Source organism: Liolophura sinensis, chromosome 1 (genome assembly GCF_032854445.1).
Source record: "Liolophura sinensis isolate JHLJ2023 chromosome 1, CUHK_Ljap_v2, whole genome shotgun sequence".
Lineage (NCBI taxonomy): Eukaryota > Metazoa > Mollusca > Polyplacophora > Chitonida > Chitonidae > Liolophura > Liolophura sinensis.
In genome coordinates, this window is record NC_088295.1 from 7440202 (window position 1) to 7457641 (window position 17440).

A 17440-nucleotide genomic window follows, 5' to 3' on the forward strand; every position below is an offset into this window, starting at 1 on the left:
TGTAACCTTAAAGGTGCACGATGATGGGTTTAAACACGTAGCGTATTGTTCACTTCGGTTATCCGTGACTGAACAGAATTATGCTCAAATTGAGAAGGAGTGCCTGGCAAGCACTTGGGCTTGTGGGAAATTTAACAGATATTTGTGCGATCTGGACACCTTTCGGCTGGTAACTGACCATAAGCCATTAGTGCCACTCGTTAATGATAGGAACATTAGTAAATGACATGACATTAGTGAAACCCCAATTCGTTCTCAGAGACTTTTGCTGAGAGTCATAAGATTCAGTGCCAAAGCTGAATATGTGTAAGTGTCTGGTAGTGTCAGAACTTCTGTCGATACCTCTAGACTCGATAAATCTAGTTGAAACATCTGACACAGAAGTAGTCGCGCATGTGCAAGAGGTAGGTGCAAACTTGCCCATCAGTGATTCTTTCCTTAAGGAAATTAAATCTGAAGTTGACAAGGATCTTACTTTGCAAACAGCGATATCGTACACGTTGGCCGGTTGGCCAAGATATCTGCAGGATGTAGCAAATGATCTTCGTAACCTGTACTCCGTACGCCGTGAATTTAGCGTAATAGACGGAATACTTGTGCGAGGCACACGTATTGTAATACCGTAAGCCATGTGATCAACCATTCTGGAAAACATTTATCATGGAGATCGAGGGTTGAGTATGTGCCGTGAAAGAGAGAGACAAAGCGTGTGGTGGCCGGAATTAAATGATCGTCTTGAAAGAGTTATTATAAACTGTGAGTTCTGTCAAGTAAAACGCCGTGCTCAACTCATAAGACACTGAAATCTTCTCCATTGCCGGAGAGACCATGGCAAAAAATTGCCGCTGATGTAAGTGACTTAGAAGGTGAAAGTTACCAAGTTGTGGTTGATTATTATTCTGTTACATTGAAATTGCTCTTTTGTCGCAAACTAAATGACCCATGGTGATAGGGAAATTGAAAAACATGCTGTCCCAATGGGGATACCTAAAACATTAGTCAGTGATAGGGGTCCCCAATTTGCCTGTAGTGAGTTTAAGAAGTTTACAACTCAGTACAAAAATGAGCATGTGTCAAGTAGCCCTCATTTCCATCAGTCGAATGGGGAAGCTTAAAGAGCTGTAAGAAGTCCTAAAATATTCTCCATCAGGGTTACCCGTTCTTAGCTTTGCTATACCATAGGGATACTCCGACATCCTCCACCGTATATAGCCCGATGGAACTAATGCTATCATGTCAGGTTCATACTAAAGTGCCTGTTCTTCCGTAATCCCTAGAATCCAAATGGCCCAGTGTTACGAAGCCATCTTTAAACATTGTATTATAGTTTGTTTTATTTCTTCCTGAGTTATTGTCTGACCTACATTTTCCCATTTGTTTACGTTATGGCCTGTACTGCAATTCAGTCCAATGACCTCGGGGCTTCAGTGTTTATGAGTATAGTGTCATTATACGTAGGGTATACATTCTGGAATATGTATCGGTGTTGTAAACATGTTTACGACCATCCAGAATTTTCTTTGACGTTAGTCTATAAATATGATCGACGGAGTTGTGAAGCTCGCAGTCATTCATTCAAGTCCGCGTGTGAGTCTTTATGAGAGCAGTCATAATTACTGTTATTCACTGTGAAGGATTTTGCTGGGTTTCAGCTTTCACGACATTCGTCTTTCATACTCCATTTTCTGTACAGAGCACTTTGTGTTTCTCCACTTGCTATTTTTGGAGACGTTATTTTGAAGCTTGTATCGCTCATTGTCTATGTGTGCCATTTGGTACATTTCTTCCTTGTTTACCCTGAAAGTGACTTTGTGTATATTTCCGGAGAAACATACATCGACAACTCGACATCACGGGCGCTACTATCAACCCATCAGCCCTGAGAAGTTAAACATTCACAGGCAGTTGGGGAATTAACCACTTATCGGACTGTCATCCGTAGATTGAGGAATCCACCTTAACTGTAGATTCTATATTTACGTGAACTGACTCGCCTTTGGAAGCCGGAAACTTCAGTCTGAATTTGGACGCTGTACAAAATTATTTGTCTTATTTATTTAAATTTAAATGTCTTATTTATTAATTTTATTTAAAATATTTATTTATTTATTTAAAATTAAATGTCTTAAATTTATTTATCTATTTTTTAAAATATATGTATTGAACTTATTTAAGCGTCTTCGTGTTTCTTTGTTTGATCTTGTGTAAGGCCTATCGCTGAACTGAGAGTTAAACAAAAAGCCAGTTTCTCGTCTTTACCCTCCGATAGTGAGGTAGTAAGGTACCCTTACATCAGTAAGTCAGAGGTGTCGTAGAGGGATTGTAAAGCCAAGTCTGATCAGTCGTTCTATTACAATAGAAAACATGGTGCAAGAGATCTTCCTCCGTTATATCCAGGAGATCCTGTACCCATGAAATTAGAGTCTGATAAGCAGTGAGATGCTATGGCCACAGTTATCCAGGCAGCTGGATATCCCAGATCGTATCTTGTTGAAGGGGAAAATGGGGGTGTTTATAGGCGTCACCGGACACATTTACTTCAAGTACGGTGTAGTCCTTGTGAGCAAGTTCTAGTGGTAATTCTGAGAATTCCGGCCACTGAAAGAGGTCAAACAAACCCTAACAATCAAAATGTTGAGGAATCAGCAAGAGGTATCTTGTCGGATCCTATAATAGAACCTAATGTAAACAAAACGTCGTCATTTGGGCGTGTAATCAGACCAGTGAAGCGTCTAGATCTGTGATTGTATTTTGTCGTTTTTCTTCAGGACATTGTTAAAGGTCTTGTGTCCTTAATAAAAGTCTTGATTTGATCACATTAATGTTCTAGAGGTGTTTAAAATTCAAAGACTGCAAGTGTGTGTTTTCTTAAATTTGTTTTCATACTATTGTCATATAAAGCTTGTGTCTGTTCTCCTCGACTCATGGATTTCACAGACCTTAATGTAAACGTAAAGGGGGAGATCTGGCCTTGTACGATACAAGGGAGGTAACTCTGAGGACTGTATCGTTTGTGTTAACATTAAGAAACTTTACGTCACTTTACAATATTACGTCTGCTTTACGGTAACAAATTACTCCATGTTTTGCCTCTGAACTGATCGTGTCTTTACAGACATGGTATCCGGTTACAGACAGGGTCACCTTTACAGACATGTTATACAGTTATATACAGGGTCATGTAGAAAGGTTGATGTTGGCAGACATGTTATCTGGTTGCAGACAGGGTGATATTGGCAGTTATACCGTACGGTTATAGATAGGGTGATGTTGGCAGGCATGTTATACGGTTACATACAGGGTGATGTTGACAGACATGTTATATGGTTACAGACGAGATGACGTTGTCAGACATGTTATACGGCTGTAAACAGGGTGAAATTGGCAGATATGCTATCCGGTTGCAGACATGGTGCTGTTCACGTACATGTTATCCGGTTGAAGAGTGGTGTTGGCAGGCATGTTATCCGGTTGCAAACAGAGTGGTGTTGGCAGGCATGTTATCCGGTTGCAGACAGGTCTGTGTTCGCGTACAAGTTATCCGGTTGCAGACAGGGTTGTGTTAGCGTACATGTTATCCGGTTGAAAACAGGGTTGTGTTCGCGTACATGCCATCCGGTTGCACAGAGAGTGGTGCTTGCCTACATGTTATCCGGTTGCAGACAAGGTTGTGTCCGCGTAGATGTCATCCGGTTGCAGACAGGGCAGGCATTTTATCCTGTTGCAGATAGGGTGGTGTTGGCAGGCATTGTGAACACGCCGTTGAGAGGGTGGTGTTTCCCGACGCCTTGGCAAGCAGCATATTATTTGCTTGATGAGAGAATTGTTTTGATGACATTTACATGTATATATGTATTTCCCAACTTCCCATGAGGGCTGTATGTTGACACGTTCTGTGGTTCCTAAAAGCGGGGTTGCAGAAATTGGATGGTGTTGTAAAAAGGATGGTGTTGCTAATAAAACGGTGTTGACAAAATATGGTATAGCCAAGAAGATGGCGTTGCTGAGAACAAAGTGTTGCGGAGAGTATGGTGCGTGTTTACAAGCTACAGGACTGTTGGTATAGGCCTGCAGGCTTTTTATCTTTGTCACATGTACAATATACACGGAAACCCATTGAGCAACATTTACCTGAGATTAGTCACTTTAAACAACTGTACAACAGGATGCTGCACAGAATGTCTCTACACTCTTTATCACATATCCGTTGAATAATAGCTGTAGTGGACATGGTTCAACACTCACCGATTAATCTCAGCAAGCTTCGCTCTTAAGGCCAAGTTGAAGATTAAAGACTTGAAACGATTGGTCTTTGAGGCCGACAAAATCTGTTGGAAAGGAAAAAATCTGTGAAACATATGAAAATGACGACAGATCTATACATGGGGCATACTTGGGATTAAGATAGACTTAATCTTTCTTAAGCCCAGACTGTACTTAATTAAGTAGGTACCATTAGATGATTGAACATTGTTCTTGGTTTAGACAAAAAAAATGCTTTCAGAGTGTAGGACCCGCAGTTAATCTTTTTTGGTTATTTGACAAGTCAGGAAGATAATTTAACTGGCAGGGATTTTCTTATCTGCGTGATAAGCATATCTACATGACTTTTTTATGTTTTGTGTGTGGATTTTAGTACGCCATATACTGCCTTATGCAATTTACTCATGTTGACATTATCCACATTGCAGTAGTTGTAACTACACGTTTCGTTCTGAGAATAATCTTCAATTTAATAGTCACAATTTTTTTTTCACGCACATATATATGTACATCTGTGTATATCAAATGCTGTGGATTTGACAACTTCCTGCATTATGTAACCTGCCCATGCTGATTTCATCCATATAGTATGGCTTGTAACTGCGTGGTATCATCAGCACGCCTGTTTTAGATACACGTACGCTTAGACTTGTCACACATCATTCATTCCAAGGGAGCCGCCATCAAACAAAATTTTCATCATCAACTAACACGGATTTCTGAACTGTGCAATTCACAATCTATTTTAAGCTAGAATAAGACCTCACATAATTGCCTTGATAGCTAAGCGGCTACCTTGTCGTAGAGCCTGTTCAGTAGTCTGGGTACAGTGGCGAAGATGGTCGGCTTCAGCTCGGCGATGTCGTCCGTCAGGCGCTTAATGTCGCCTTGGTAAAACCCGATCTGTCCACCATTGGTGAACATCATGAACTTTGTGAAATAACAAGAATGAAGTGATATCAGTGCGACAGACAAACCACTTATGTCTCTGTTAGAGAGAATTTTACTTCCGGTCCCTGAACAAAGATCAGTAGAATTCAGTGAATTAGTAGCTATTTCAGGACACCGCAATAAAATTGCGAGAAAACATATGTAATTAAAGCGGATGAAATTCCAGTTAATAAAAAAGCATCAAATGTTATCATATTAAAGGTTTATCTTGTCCTGGCAGGTGATTGAACATTGGTGTCTGTAGCATTGTCAGCAACAATAATGCGTTTATCACTCTAATAATATACTTTTCCGAAACCTAGACAGCTTAATGTGTATATTCTTTGACCTCAACGATAACCCTTAAACGTAGACCTGTCATATACGTGTGTACAGTTGTCAGAGTTGGACTACAGTCATTCGCTTATTTACATGAACACTATGAAATATACATTCCTCCAACAGATTCGGCAAATGGTAATATACATGTGTAGCCATCGATTTACTTGCATGTACCTCTCTCACTTACGAACCACCGAAAATTTGGCCTTTGGCCTTTGGCCATCGACTTCCCTGCATCACCTCTGGAACACATGTGTTGCCACAAATGTTGCCTTTGTACATCAACTTACCTGCATGCACCTCTCGAACATATGCGGCAGCGGTAGATATGACATGTGAACATCGTCAGGGGTGACTCTAAAGCCAAACTGTTGGATCAAATAGGGCAATCAATTCAAACTACATAAATAATTTACGTATAAGTCTGCAGATGAATGTATTACATTTCCGGGTTTAGCACAGAGGTAAACTAAGTACATTAGTTATTCCACCAGAATATAACACATTGTTACATTCAGTATGCTAATTATTTCGCAAGGTCTGTTTATATTATATTACACATGTTTATTATTCTTTCAAAACTAGCAACCAGCTGTTTCAGATAGTTTTATCACTCCAACAAAATCCCCGTAAATAAGATAAGAACGTAGTTATAAATGGGCACTAATATTCAGTTATTTATGAATATATAAACATAACATACAGCATTCTTTAGCACTCCAGTTCCCGGAAGCATTGTTCGAAATTTATAAACAGGAACCTTGAGAGGAACTTACGAAATCAAACTTTGTGATGAAATCGACATTGGCAGCGATGTTGAAATGAGATAACATTACTCCCTTGGGATCACCTAATGCAAGAAAACATGAAATTTGTTATGCAACTATAAACATTAGCAGTTCAGGATCATGAAAACAAGAAAATGTTTATCTAGTTATGTTCTACAAATACTGTCGCTTTAAAATCATCTAAAACAAGAAAACATGGACCTTGTTATGGAACTACCAACATTATCTCTTGAAGGTCTCATGAAAACAAGAAAATGTGTAACTTGTTATGAAACTATCGACAATGATGCTTTGAGACCACCTAAAACAGAGGCGGGGGGAGGGGGGATGGAGTTATGGAACTACTTCATGTGGCGTCGTTAAACTGTACATCGTCACCTACTGCGAATTCTAGAAGTTCTTAAAACATCCAACCATAGCTATGACAATATTCAAATTGTTTTATTTTTAATTTTCTATTTTCCCGGACTAGAATAATCGAATGTGAAGTATTCTGGCCAGTCCTAAATGTTTATTCTGCTTCTCTTTTCATGCAGAAAAGGTTATGGTCTTTTGGTCGCATATTCCACGGTTCCGAGGTAATATGCGAAAGCAAAACAGCAGGACTGGGCTCCGATCATCCCAATGGCACTTATATCCCCGAGCTCATCATTCACGGATGTTAGATAATTGTGTAGTCTGAGCAGTAAGGAGCATCATGGTATACGCATACCTGTGGTGCCGCTGGTATAACAGATAGTCGCTAAGTCCTCTGGTTTCGGAGGCTGTTTAAACAGATCAAAATTTGGCTTATTTTACTATACATACATGTTACGAAATTTTATTAATCCCAGTATAATTATCAACAGACGAATGGTAATACTTATTTCTTCGTAACAAAATACTACCACTTTTTCTATGTTTTTCATAGGTATATATGCATACAACTTTAACACAACGTGTATTTATTTTGGCTACTTTTAAAGCTGTATTGGCTGAGTGGGCACATTTGTTAATGAAAACGTTTTCACCTTACCCCTTTCATGTTTCGTTTCATAATTAACAACTGATTATGCTTGTCATTTAATTTATTTAAATATTAGATATTATTCAACAAACACTTGTAACCTGTTATCTCTTTCAAATATATATGCTTTATTCAGCAATGCTACCGCGTTACATGGGGTTCTTAGGAGGCTTATCAGCAATGCTACCGCGTTACATGGGGTTCTTAGGAGGCTTATCATGTAACTATACATGATAAGTAGGTATTGTCCAGTTTCTATTTACGTATTCTGCCAGTGTCTCATAATTCAGATATCAATAAAGCAACACAATAACGGTTAAGGTCCACGTGTAACTCATCACAATCCTGATATATTGCTTTCCTTTGCTGGAAGAAGCCCAGCTCATGCCGACTTCCTCTCCGGCCGTAAGTGGGAAGGTCTGGCAGCAACCTGCGGATGGTTGTGGGTTTTCCTCCCACCATAATGCTGGCTCCCGTCTTATATGTGAAATGTTCTTGAGTACGGCGTAAAACAGAAATCAAATAAATAAATAAATTTACTGGAAGTATAGTGTATATAATCACCTCTGTGTTTTATTCAGCACTTTTTCCTTGTCGATCCAGCAGAAAAAAACGGAATACCGAGATCTTTTACGCCACGCTAGTCAGTGATTCACCATATAATTTCAGCTACATGAACAATAACATTGTTTCATGTGATTATTATGGATCACTATAAATAAGTGTTCTATTAGTACCGTACTCTAGTATATAATATACAGTGAAATTGAGACACCTTAGAAGAACCGAAGACAAGGCGGTGAGATTGAGAACCTAATACCAGAGGGTGAAATTGAGACATCTCAAAACAACCGAAGACAAGGCGGTGAAATTGACAACCTAATACCAGAGGGTGAAATTGAGACACCTCAAAAGAATCGAAGGCCAGGCGGTGGGATTGAGAACCTAATACCAGAGCGTGAAAATGAGACACCTCAAAAGAATCGAAGGCCAGACGGTGAGAGTGAGACATCTAATACTAGATGGTGAAATTGAGACGCCTCAAAAGAACCCAACACCAGGAGGTGAAATTGAAACACCTAATATTAGACGGTGAAATTGAGACACCACAAAAGAACCAAAGACCAGGCGGTGAAAATGAGACACCTAATACTAGACGGTGATATTGAGACACCACAAAAGAACCGAAGACCAGGTGCTGGAAGTGAGACATCTGATACTAGACAGTGCAATTGAGACACCCCAAAAGAACCGCAGACCAGGCGGTGAAGGTGAGACACCTAATACTAGACGGTGAAATTGAGACAACCCAAATAAACCGGAGATCTTCTAGAACACGGTATTTAAGTTGACCAACACTACTTGATAGTGTAGATTTCTACACCTAAACGTAGTGTTATCTAAGACTGCACTTTTGTGGCCTTTTAAAAGAAATAGTGTTATAATCTATATTCATTTATTAATTTATCTGATTGGTGTTTAACGCCATACTCGAGAATATTTCACTTATACGACGATGGTCATCATTATGATGAGAAGAAACTGTGTAAAGTGTTGGTCTATAACAAAAGCAGTGTTTGCCTACATCCAAAAGTAAAGCACGCCACTACAAAAAGTTATGGAAATTAAAGGAAAAGATTGACTCGGTAAGCCATAGTAAAAGATCAAGAAGATAAACTTAGGCTTGACATTGTCGAAAAATACAAGTAAATACATAACAGTAAGTACATGTCCTGTCACTTACATGTACATGTACCAGTGTACCGTGTATATGTATACCGCTATACAAATATACAAATATGCTCAGAATAACATAAAGGAGGTGGGTGAGGGGGTGAGGGGGTGAGGGGGAGATTCCTATATAAAGCCTGAGCGTGGACCTCATTGATATACCAAGATAAGCATAGGTTTGTAGTGAGATAAAATTTGGTGGGCGAGGCGTAAGCAGGTCTTCAGTTTCATGTATGTATCTAGTGCCGGGTCAATGTGCGTAGGCAGGACAATGTTAAAGTCATGTGGAGCGGTCAGTAAGTTCAGACGTGCGTAATGTTGAGTAACATATGGGAAGTCATGTGGAGTGATCAGTAGTTCAGACGTGCGTAATGTTGAGTAACATATAGGAAGTCATTTGGAGTGATCAGTAGTTCAGACGTGCGTAATGTTGAGTAACATATGGGAAGTCATTTGGAGTGATCAGTAGTTCAGACGTGCGTAATGTTGAGTAACATATGGGAAGTCATTTGGAGTGATCAGTAGTTCAGACGTGCGTAATGTTGAGTAACATATGGGAAGTCATTTGGAGTGATCAGTAGTTCAGACGTGCGTAATGTTGAGTAACATATGGGAAGTCATTTGGAGTGATCAGTAGTTCAGACGTGCGTAATGTTGAGTAACATATGGGAAGTCATTTGGAGTGATCAGTAGTTCAGACGTGCGTAATGTTGAGTAACATATGGGAAGTCATTTGGAGTGATCAGTAGTTCAGACGTGCGTAATGATGAGAAAGGCATGGGAAGTCATGTGGAGTTGTCGGTAGTTCAAAGGTGCGTAATGACGAGAAAGGCAGCGAATGTAGAGAGGTCAGTAGTTCAGAGGTGCGTAATGATGAGAAAGGCAGCGAATGTAGAGAGGTCAGTAGTTCAGAGGTGCGTAATGATGAGAAAGGCAGCGAATGTAGAGAGGTCAGTAGTTCAGAGGTGCGTAATGATGAGAAAGGCAACGAATGTAGAGAGGTCAGTAGTTCAGAGGTGCGTAATGACGAGAAAGGCTACGAATGTAGAGAGGTCAGTAGTTCAGAGGTGTGTAATGATGAGAAAGGCAGCGAATGTAGAGAGGTCAGTAGTTCAGAGGTGCGTAATGATGAGAAAGGCATGACAAGTCATGTCCAGTGGTCAGTACCTCAGAGGTGCGTAATGGTAAAGACATGCCAGGTAGACTGGAGTGGCAAATAGCTCAGAGATGCGTAATGATGAGAAAGCCATGGAAGTCATGTGGAATGGCCAGTATCTCAGAGGTGTATAGTGATCAGAAAGGCATGGGAAGCCATGTGGACTGGCCAGTAGCTCAGAGGTGCGTAATGATGAGAAAGGCATGGGAAGTCATGTGGAGTGGTCAGTAGTTCAGAGGTGCGTAATGATTAGAAAGGCATGGGAAGTCATGTGGAGTGGTCAGTAGTTCAGAGGTGCGTAATGATGAGAAAGACATGGGAAGTCAGTAGTTCAGAGGTGCGTAATGATGAGAATATTGTGAGATGAAAAGACCAAGTGCAAAGATAAGTGCAGTATTAGAGACTGGAGAATGATCCAGAGGGGCTGAAGATGATAACTGGTAGAACTAACATCAGAATGGAGTTGGGGCGGATTAGATTAGCAACAGGATGACCAAGAGCTATCAATGATATGTAGGCAAGTATGGAGTGGGCAGTTGTTCCCAAAAAATGGCAAGGGCTATGAAAGAAATGTGTAGTAAAGATTTCCATAAGCTTTAGGAAAGCTGCATACGTACCACAGGTTCCCGCGGGTGGCTGCGACCCAGATCCTGTAATCATAACAGAACATCATGTAGATAGTACAAGCTCATCATGTGTTTATGTTATCAAGTTAGACACTTCTTATATATAAGTACATGACTACCGTGATCCAGCAGGAACTTATAATCGATACACCCGATTCTATAGCAGACGAATGTTAACAAAGTACAGTATCCAAATAAGTAGTTTATCAAATGATGCATAGGTTGCCAACATTCACGGGCGATGACAAGCAAAATAGTATAACGTACAAAATTTCTACTCTTTGTTGGAATGACAACAAGCACGTCCTATATTTAAAATGACATAAACAGTTAATTCTACTTGGGGTGTTTGATCTTTTTGATCAAAGTTGTTTGATCAAGTCGGCCCGACACGCCTTTTCACAAGACATGCTAGACATACTTACGGTGCCTTTGATTGACACGTCCTAAATTTTCTATTTACATAAATCCCTTGCGGCCAGATAAGTATCTCATTGGATAACGGTGACGGTATGTCCAGTTCCGGTTAAAAAACTTTCAAATCGTCTGATCAAGGTGGTAAACCAATCAGCGCAGCAAAGATAGTATTTTTAATGGTAGTTGCAAATGGAAAGTTGCGTTAAATGCTAGACGCTGTTTACAGCTTAGAGTTGGTCGTCTATTAAAGTCAGTGAGAACTGAGTCCATCTTGTCTCTGATTCCTCATGCTGTGAACTGCTTTGGAAGAATTCCGAAATTTAAAAGCAGGGGTATCTGAATGGAAATATTTTACAAAATTTAATGTGCCATATAGACTTGTTGATATTGTTGATAAGCTCACCTCGACATAGGAGAAGGACTTAATGTCCACGCCAACTGCCCGACCTTCGACCACTAGTCGCTCACTCAGCGCGTCCATCATTATCAGTCGCTTTAGCGACGGGGTTTTCTTTGCGTTCCTCACCAGACTCATTGCTCGGTTTTCGCTGTCACACACCACCGTCTCTAGCTCAGCTAACGAACACATAACAGTTTTCACCTTGAAGAAATGTGTAGCTCTGACAGTAACAGTACATTTGCTGTCTGTTAAAGTCTTTCCCGAGCTGCGCTGTTTACGAATAACGCCCAGATAATGAGAACAATTCATGGGCCGCTTTCTTGCAATTTAAAATGAACTGAGCCAGATGTTCTCTACTGTTTTTGGTCAACACGAAAATTGGGGCATGCAATATAGAAAGCAGTACATGAAACTCTGACGGAAAATAATAGGATCTTTTTCATTATATTTTTTATTCATACATTCATTTACAGTCATATTGCGATTGTGTATGTCATTTCTCTGCAATTAGAGGCTTGTCAAGAGAATTATCGTTTCGTGTTCAGAATGAATGGTTCTTTCTAATGTGGTGCTAAAATGGAGCAGATTGGCCGACACGGTCTGCTTTTGAATGGGTAGTTTCCATAACCATTATTCATGAACGTACATGTAAGTCTTGACCGAGAGGGTGTTATTTCCCTAACCTCTGCTGGATAAGGTTACCTTGGTTGATGATGAAGGAAGTTGCCCCGCGCCCCAGGCTGTCGTAGAGGGGCACTACCACCATGGAATACGCATTCACGGCTTGCTCCGTCAGGGTCCACTGAAATATGGAAAACCGCTACAGAATCAAACAAACCATGCTACTACACTTCGGGAGCTACGAAACAGCTAATATAAGGCCATTTTACTGCAACACAGGACACGCAATACAGCTTAAACAGGCCATTTTACCGTAACATGTAATAGAGAACGTGTAATAGAGCAAAACAGGCTATGTTACTGGACGCACATTAGTGCTTCAGTAAAACACAGAACATGCAATGCTTATATAGATAACGTTGTCGTAACACAGGACATGCAAAACAGCCACATTGTCATTTGAACTATGCTACAGTAGCGCGGTATATAGAATAAGGCGATGCAACACTAAAACTACCTAAAATCGAAAACAAAATCAGATAAATATTGAAAGTTGTATTAAATGCAGTTAATGTTCAATATTCTTACATGTTTAAAAGATGTTTTAAATACTTAACTACAGCATCGCCGACAACAGAGTCAACAGTCAACAAGCAACACATTTGGTGGCTTAGCCTTAGATGGGGGCACAAATATGTTTTAACTGGTCTGGGTTTATTCCATTCTCAAGGGGTATATCTGTGAGCTCTAGGCTTTTACGCCAAGCTTATAGCTTTGGTATAATGGAACACAATTCAAATTCCAATGGGTATCTGTACATACGTAAAATCTCAATAAGAAACAGAGGTAAAACTACAGTGGGTAACGGTACAGAAGTCCAATTCAAATGGATAATAGTACAAAGGGCAAATTCCATTGGGTAATGGTACAGAAGGAAAAATCCAGTGAGTAATTGTAGAGAAGTATGATTTCAATAGGTAATGGTACAGAAGTACATCCCAATGGGTAATAAAAAACAGAAGTGAAATTTCAGTGGACAATGGTACAGAAGTAAAATTTCAATTTCTATTGGTACAGAGGGAACATTTGAATGGGTAATGGTACGTGCGTGTCGCACCTCAATCCGGCTAAGGCTGTAAATGCCCAGGAACGTCCCCTGACGGGGACATAAGCCTAACTCCAGTAGGCCCGATCCGAAATCCTTCACCCTGTCAAAAACCTACAACATCAAGCTTGACATGAACGGGTCCGTGAGAACAACAATAATCAACAATCCTCATTAGTATAAAAGTCGCTTTTTAAAAAGGGCTAGACACTGATCGTATTCAACAGAAAAGCAGTAATTCTCATTTAATATATGACAGCCACTGGTATTACTAAACCGAGCGTAAATCAGACAGTGATGATGATCATGTTTACTTATCCCATAAAGTCCACTGAAAATAACTTTGATCATACGATATTTAGTTATAATATCTATCTCAACATGCCAGAGGATTACACCGACAAAACTCATTTATCATACAGCAGCAACTGATTATGAACAACTCCGTGAGTGTCAGCCAATTATAATAATCACTTAGCATATAACAGCAAATGACTATGCTCACCTCCGCGTATGTCAGCCATTGATAGTGACCTTCCGCGCCGCCTCTCTTCCCCAAGCATTTGCCATTTCCTGTTAACACACGTCTCAGTTATTCAAATGTGAACATACTGTAGATAAGGTGACTTACTGCATTCCTAATACGATATGCAGAACAACCCTTAATTTCGCAGTAATAAAATATGCTCACTGGACAAGCTGAAAGTGTCTGCTCATACGTATCTATATGTGGGCAAACACACGACCTCTCTCAAGGATGTTTATTCCGATGTATTCATGAATTGAGAGTTGGCAAAAAAAACTGGTATGGAAATATCACCCAAAATTAATCACAGACTACATGTAAATAAATAATTTCATGATGTGGTCATACTATATATTACATGAGTATGGAATCTAACGCTTCTATTCATGTATTAAGAGCCTCGCCCGCTTTGCTCTAGGGCACTGTAACACTTCCGGCATATAACTTCCTGGGCGTAACGTACGTGATATGCGGAGCCCCCTCTGAAAGCCCTCGTACAGCGTGTGGACATCCGGTAGATAGCATTCCTCTGAGAAAGGATCTGTGACTAGAGGAGATTGGTAAACACCATCCTGTCAAGAACATAACAAATCATCTCAGTCAACAGCAGGTCTCCAATTATAGTGAACGTTCCCGGTCAATAATCACAAGACCGATTTCCAACATGACGTTCAACGGGAATTTATTTATTTATTGATTGATTTATTTATTTATTTGATTAGTGTATTACGCCTGTATTGTCCTTCTTAACACTACAGATGTACATATGTTCCCCTCAACACTATAGATGTGCTTATACTCTCGGCAAACACTATAGATGCACGTATGTTCTCCTCAACACTACAGATGTACGTATGTTCTCCTCAATACTACAGATGTAAGTATGTATTCCTCAACGCTATAGATGTACGTAGGCCCTTAATCAATACTACAGATGTACGTTTACCCTCTGCAACACTATAGATGTACGTGTGTTCCCAATCAACACTACAGATGTACGTTTGCTCCTAATTAACACTATCATGCTGGCTTCCTCTCCAGCCGTACGTGGGAAGGTCTGACAGCAACCTGCGGATGGCGTTTCCACCCAGCATAATGCTCGCCGCCGTCGTATAGGTGAAATATTCTTGAGTACGGCGTAAAACACGAATCAAAGAAATAAATAAATTAATTAATTAATTAACACTACAGATGTACGTAGGCCCCTAATCAACACTACAGTGTACGTATGTCCCTAATCAACACTACAGATATACGTGTGTTCCTAATCAACACTACAGATGTACGTGTGTCCCTAATCAACACTACAGATGTACGTATGCCCCTAATCAACACTACAGTGAACGTGTGTCCCTAATCAACACACTACAGATGTAAAGTATGGCCCTAATCAACACTACATATGTACATTTGCTCCTAATTAAACTAAAGATGTACGTTTGCCCATAATCAACATTACAGATGTACGTATGCCCCTAATCAACACTACAGATGTACGTATGCCCCTAATCAACATTACAGATGTACGTTTACTCCTAATCAACACTACAGATGTAAGTTTGCTCCTAAACAATACTACAGATGTACGTTTGCCCGTAATCAACACTACAGATGTATGTATGTCCCTAATCAATAATGCAGAAGTACGTTTGCCCCTAATCAACATTACAGATATACGTATGCCCCTAATCAACACTACAGATGTACGTATGCCCCTAATCAACACTACAGTGAACGTGTGTCCCTAATCAACACACTACAGATGTAAAGTATGGCCCTAATTAACACTACATATGTACATTTGCTCCTAATTAAACTAAAGATGTACGTTTGCCCCTAATCAACACTACAGGTGTACGTTTGCCCCTAATCAACACTACAGATGTACGTATGCCCCTACTCAACATTACAGATATACGTTTACCCCTAATCAACACTACAGATGTAGGTATGTCCTTAATAAACACTACAGATGTACGTTTGCCCCCTAATGAACATTACAGGTGTACGCATGTCCCTAATAAACACTACTGATGTACGCTTAACACGAGCCCAATTCAGCTGGAGGAAGCTCCTTGTAGAACATGTCTGTCACACTAATGCTCTGATCATATTAAACAATCTGCTGTAAATAAGAAGGAATAATCCTATTCATTTTAATTAGGATTGTGAAAGATAACATACATCGAGCTCAATCCCCTGTCTGAGCCTGTGGACTGGGTGGCGCCGTGCCGGGCCGGGTCTGTTCAGGCACCTGTACACCGTGATGGCCAGCGCTAGCCCCACTCCTCCCGCAGTGACGCCCCACATGGTCCCCGACACGGCCGGCAAAAGCTGAACGTAAGGCCAGACATAATCCGACATCGTCACACCTGTTAGCTGGGGTTACCGTGTGGTGAACGGTGGCTGGAAGCTGGAGGCTGGACAGTAGCGGTGACCAGGGATTGATAAAGAAAAGAGGAACACCAATAACGATCAGTGAGGTACTCCCCTTTTTTTCGTCCGATAGAAACTATGTCCTCATTCAGTCTGCTACATACAATAATAGTCCAGAATAAACGTGAAAATATGAAAATAGAAATGTAGGCCAATGCTAGTAAGGTATCGGCTGATGTCAAGTAGGGAAGTGATTGGGAGTTATCCGACGCACAAGTCACGCTGACTTCCCCCTCTCTCACATATCGGCCTCCACCAGAGGCGCGTACTCAGACAGAGACGTATAATCTATAATGTCACCTAGCAACTGTACACAGGCTTTCAACGTTCAAGCAGTGGGTTGAGCTTACATAAATGAACGCTCCTAATGGCCCGAGTGTATACGAGTCTAGAGGTCAAATTCAATGCACGTGCTGCGAAAGGAACATAAAATAAGCAGACATTGCCATACTATAATTTAGAACAAATACAAATCTGTATACCGAATTCATTTATGTGACAACCAGGTAGGACACATACTGGAGCTTTGTCTACATTGTACTCTACGGTGATATGTGCATCAGTTAGTGTTACGACCCAAACTGTCTGTACTATAAAGATGGCTTGTTCGAAATACACGACAGTTTAGCCGCACAAAAAAGTAACCAAAACCAGCAGATTTTATTTTACAACAATTTATTAGGTTTAACAAGAACAGATGACAGGACTTTTACAAATACTAAAGTACTTAAGTTTAACAAGAAAGGATAGCAGTATCTATACAAATACTAAAGTACTTACATGTACAACGGTGTCAAGTCCAAACGGACGCCATATATTCCACAATGCTTAAAAATGCACAGAGGCATTATTCAAAAGAGGGAAAATCCACAGTATAACTGAGTGTATGATGAAATATACACAAAATTCCACAGACAGGGTCCGTGTACTAATAAGCACTGTGTACGCAAGAGTACAAATTAAATATACAAGTTCAGACTGAACAAGTGCTCGGTGGAGATAGGATATAACAAAGCCAGAGGCTATGAAGACACCAAAATTCAGCACAAAAGGCCTACTGAAGTAACACACAGCGAAAGTATCCAAAACTCTC

The 17440-nt window shown here is 40.3% G+C and overlaps 1 protein-coding gene across 2 annotated transcripts in view; it reads right to left on the reverse strand.

Annotated features, from left to right (window-relative positions):
- Positions 1-17143, reverse strand: part of LOC135462064 (long-chain-fatty-acid--CoA ligase 5-like) — a 39040-nt gene extending 21897 nt beyond the window's left edge. The window contains exons 1-13 of one of the 2 annotated variants that reach the window (XM_064739415.1): positions 17128-17143; positions 16096-16331; positions 14375-14483; positions 13891-13958; positions 13398-13499; positions 12362-12461; positions 11663-11835; positions 10834-10866; positions 7036-7087; positions 6312-6385; positions 5826-5903; positions 5059-5193; positions 4246-4328 (exon numbers count right to left, since the gene is read on the reverse strand). In XM_064739415.1, the coding sequence (XP_064595485.1) occupies positions 4246-4328; positions 5059-5193; positions 5826-5903; positions 6312-6385; positions 7036-7087; positions 10834-10866; positions 11663-11835; positions 12362-12461; positions 13398-13499; positions 13891-13958; positions 14375-14483; positions 16096-16275 (1187 nt within the window). In that variant the 5' untranslated portion in view covers positions 16276-16331; positions 17128-17143. Of the gene's footprint in view, positions 1-4245; positions 4329-5058; positions 5194-5825; positions 5904-6311; positions 6386-7035; positions 7088-10833; positions 10867-11662; positions 11836-12361; positions 12462-13397; positions 13500-13890; positions 13959-14374; positions 14484-16095; positions 16694-17127 lie in introns of those variants that run through there. The other variant, XM_064739413.1, reaches the window with a different exon arrangement.
- Between the last annotated feature and the right edge of the window lie 297 nt (positions 17144-17440).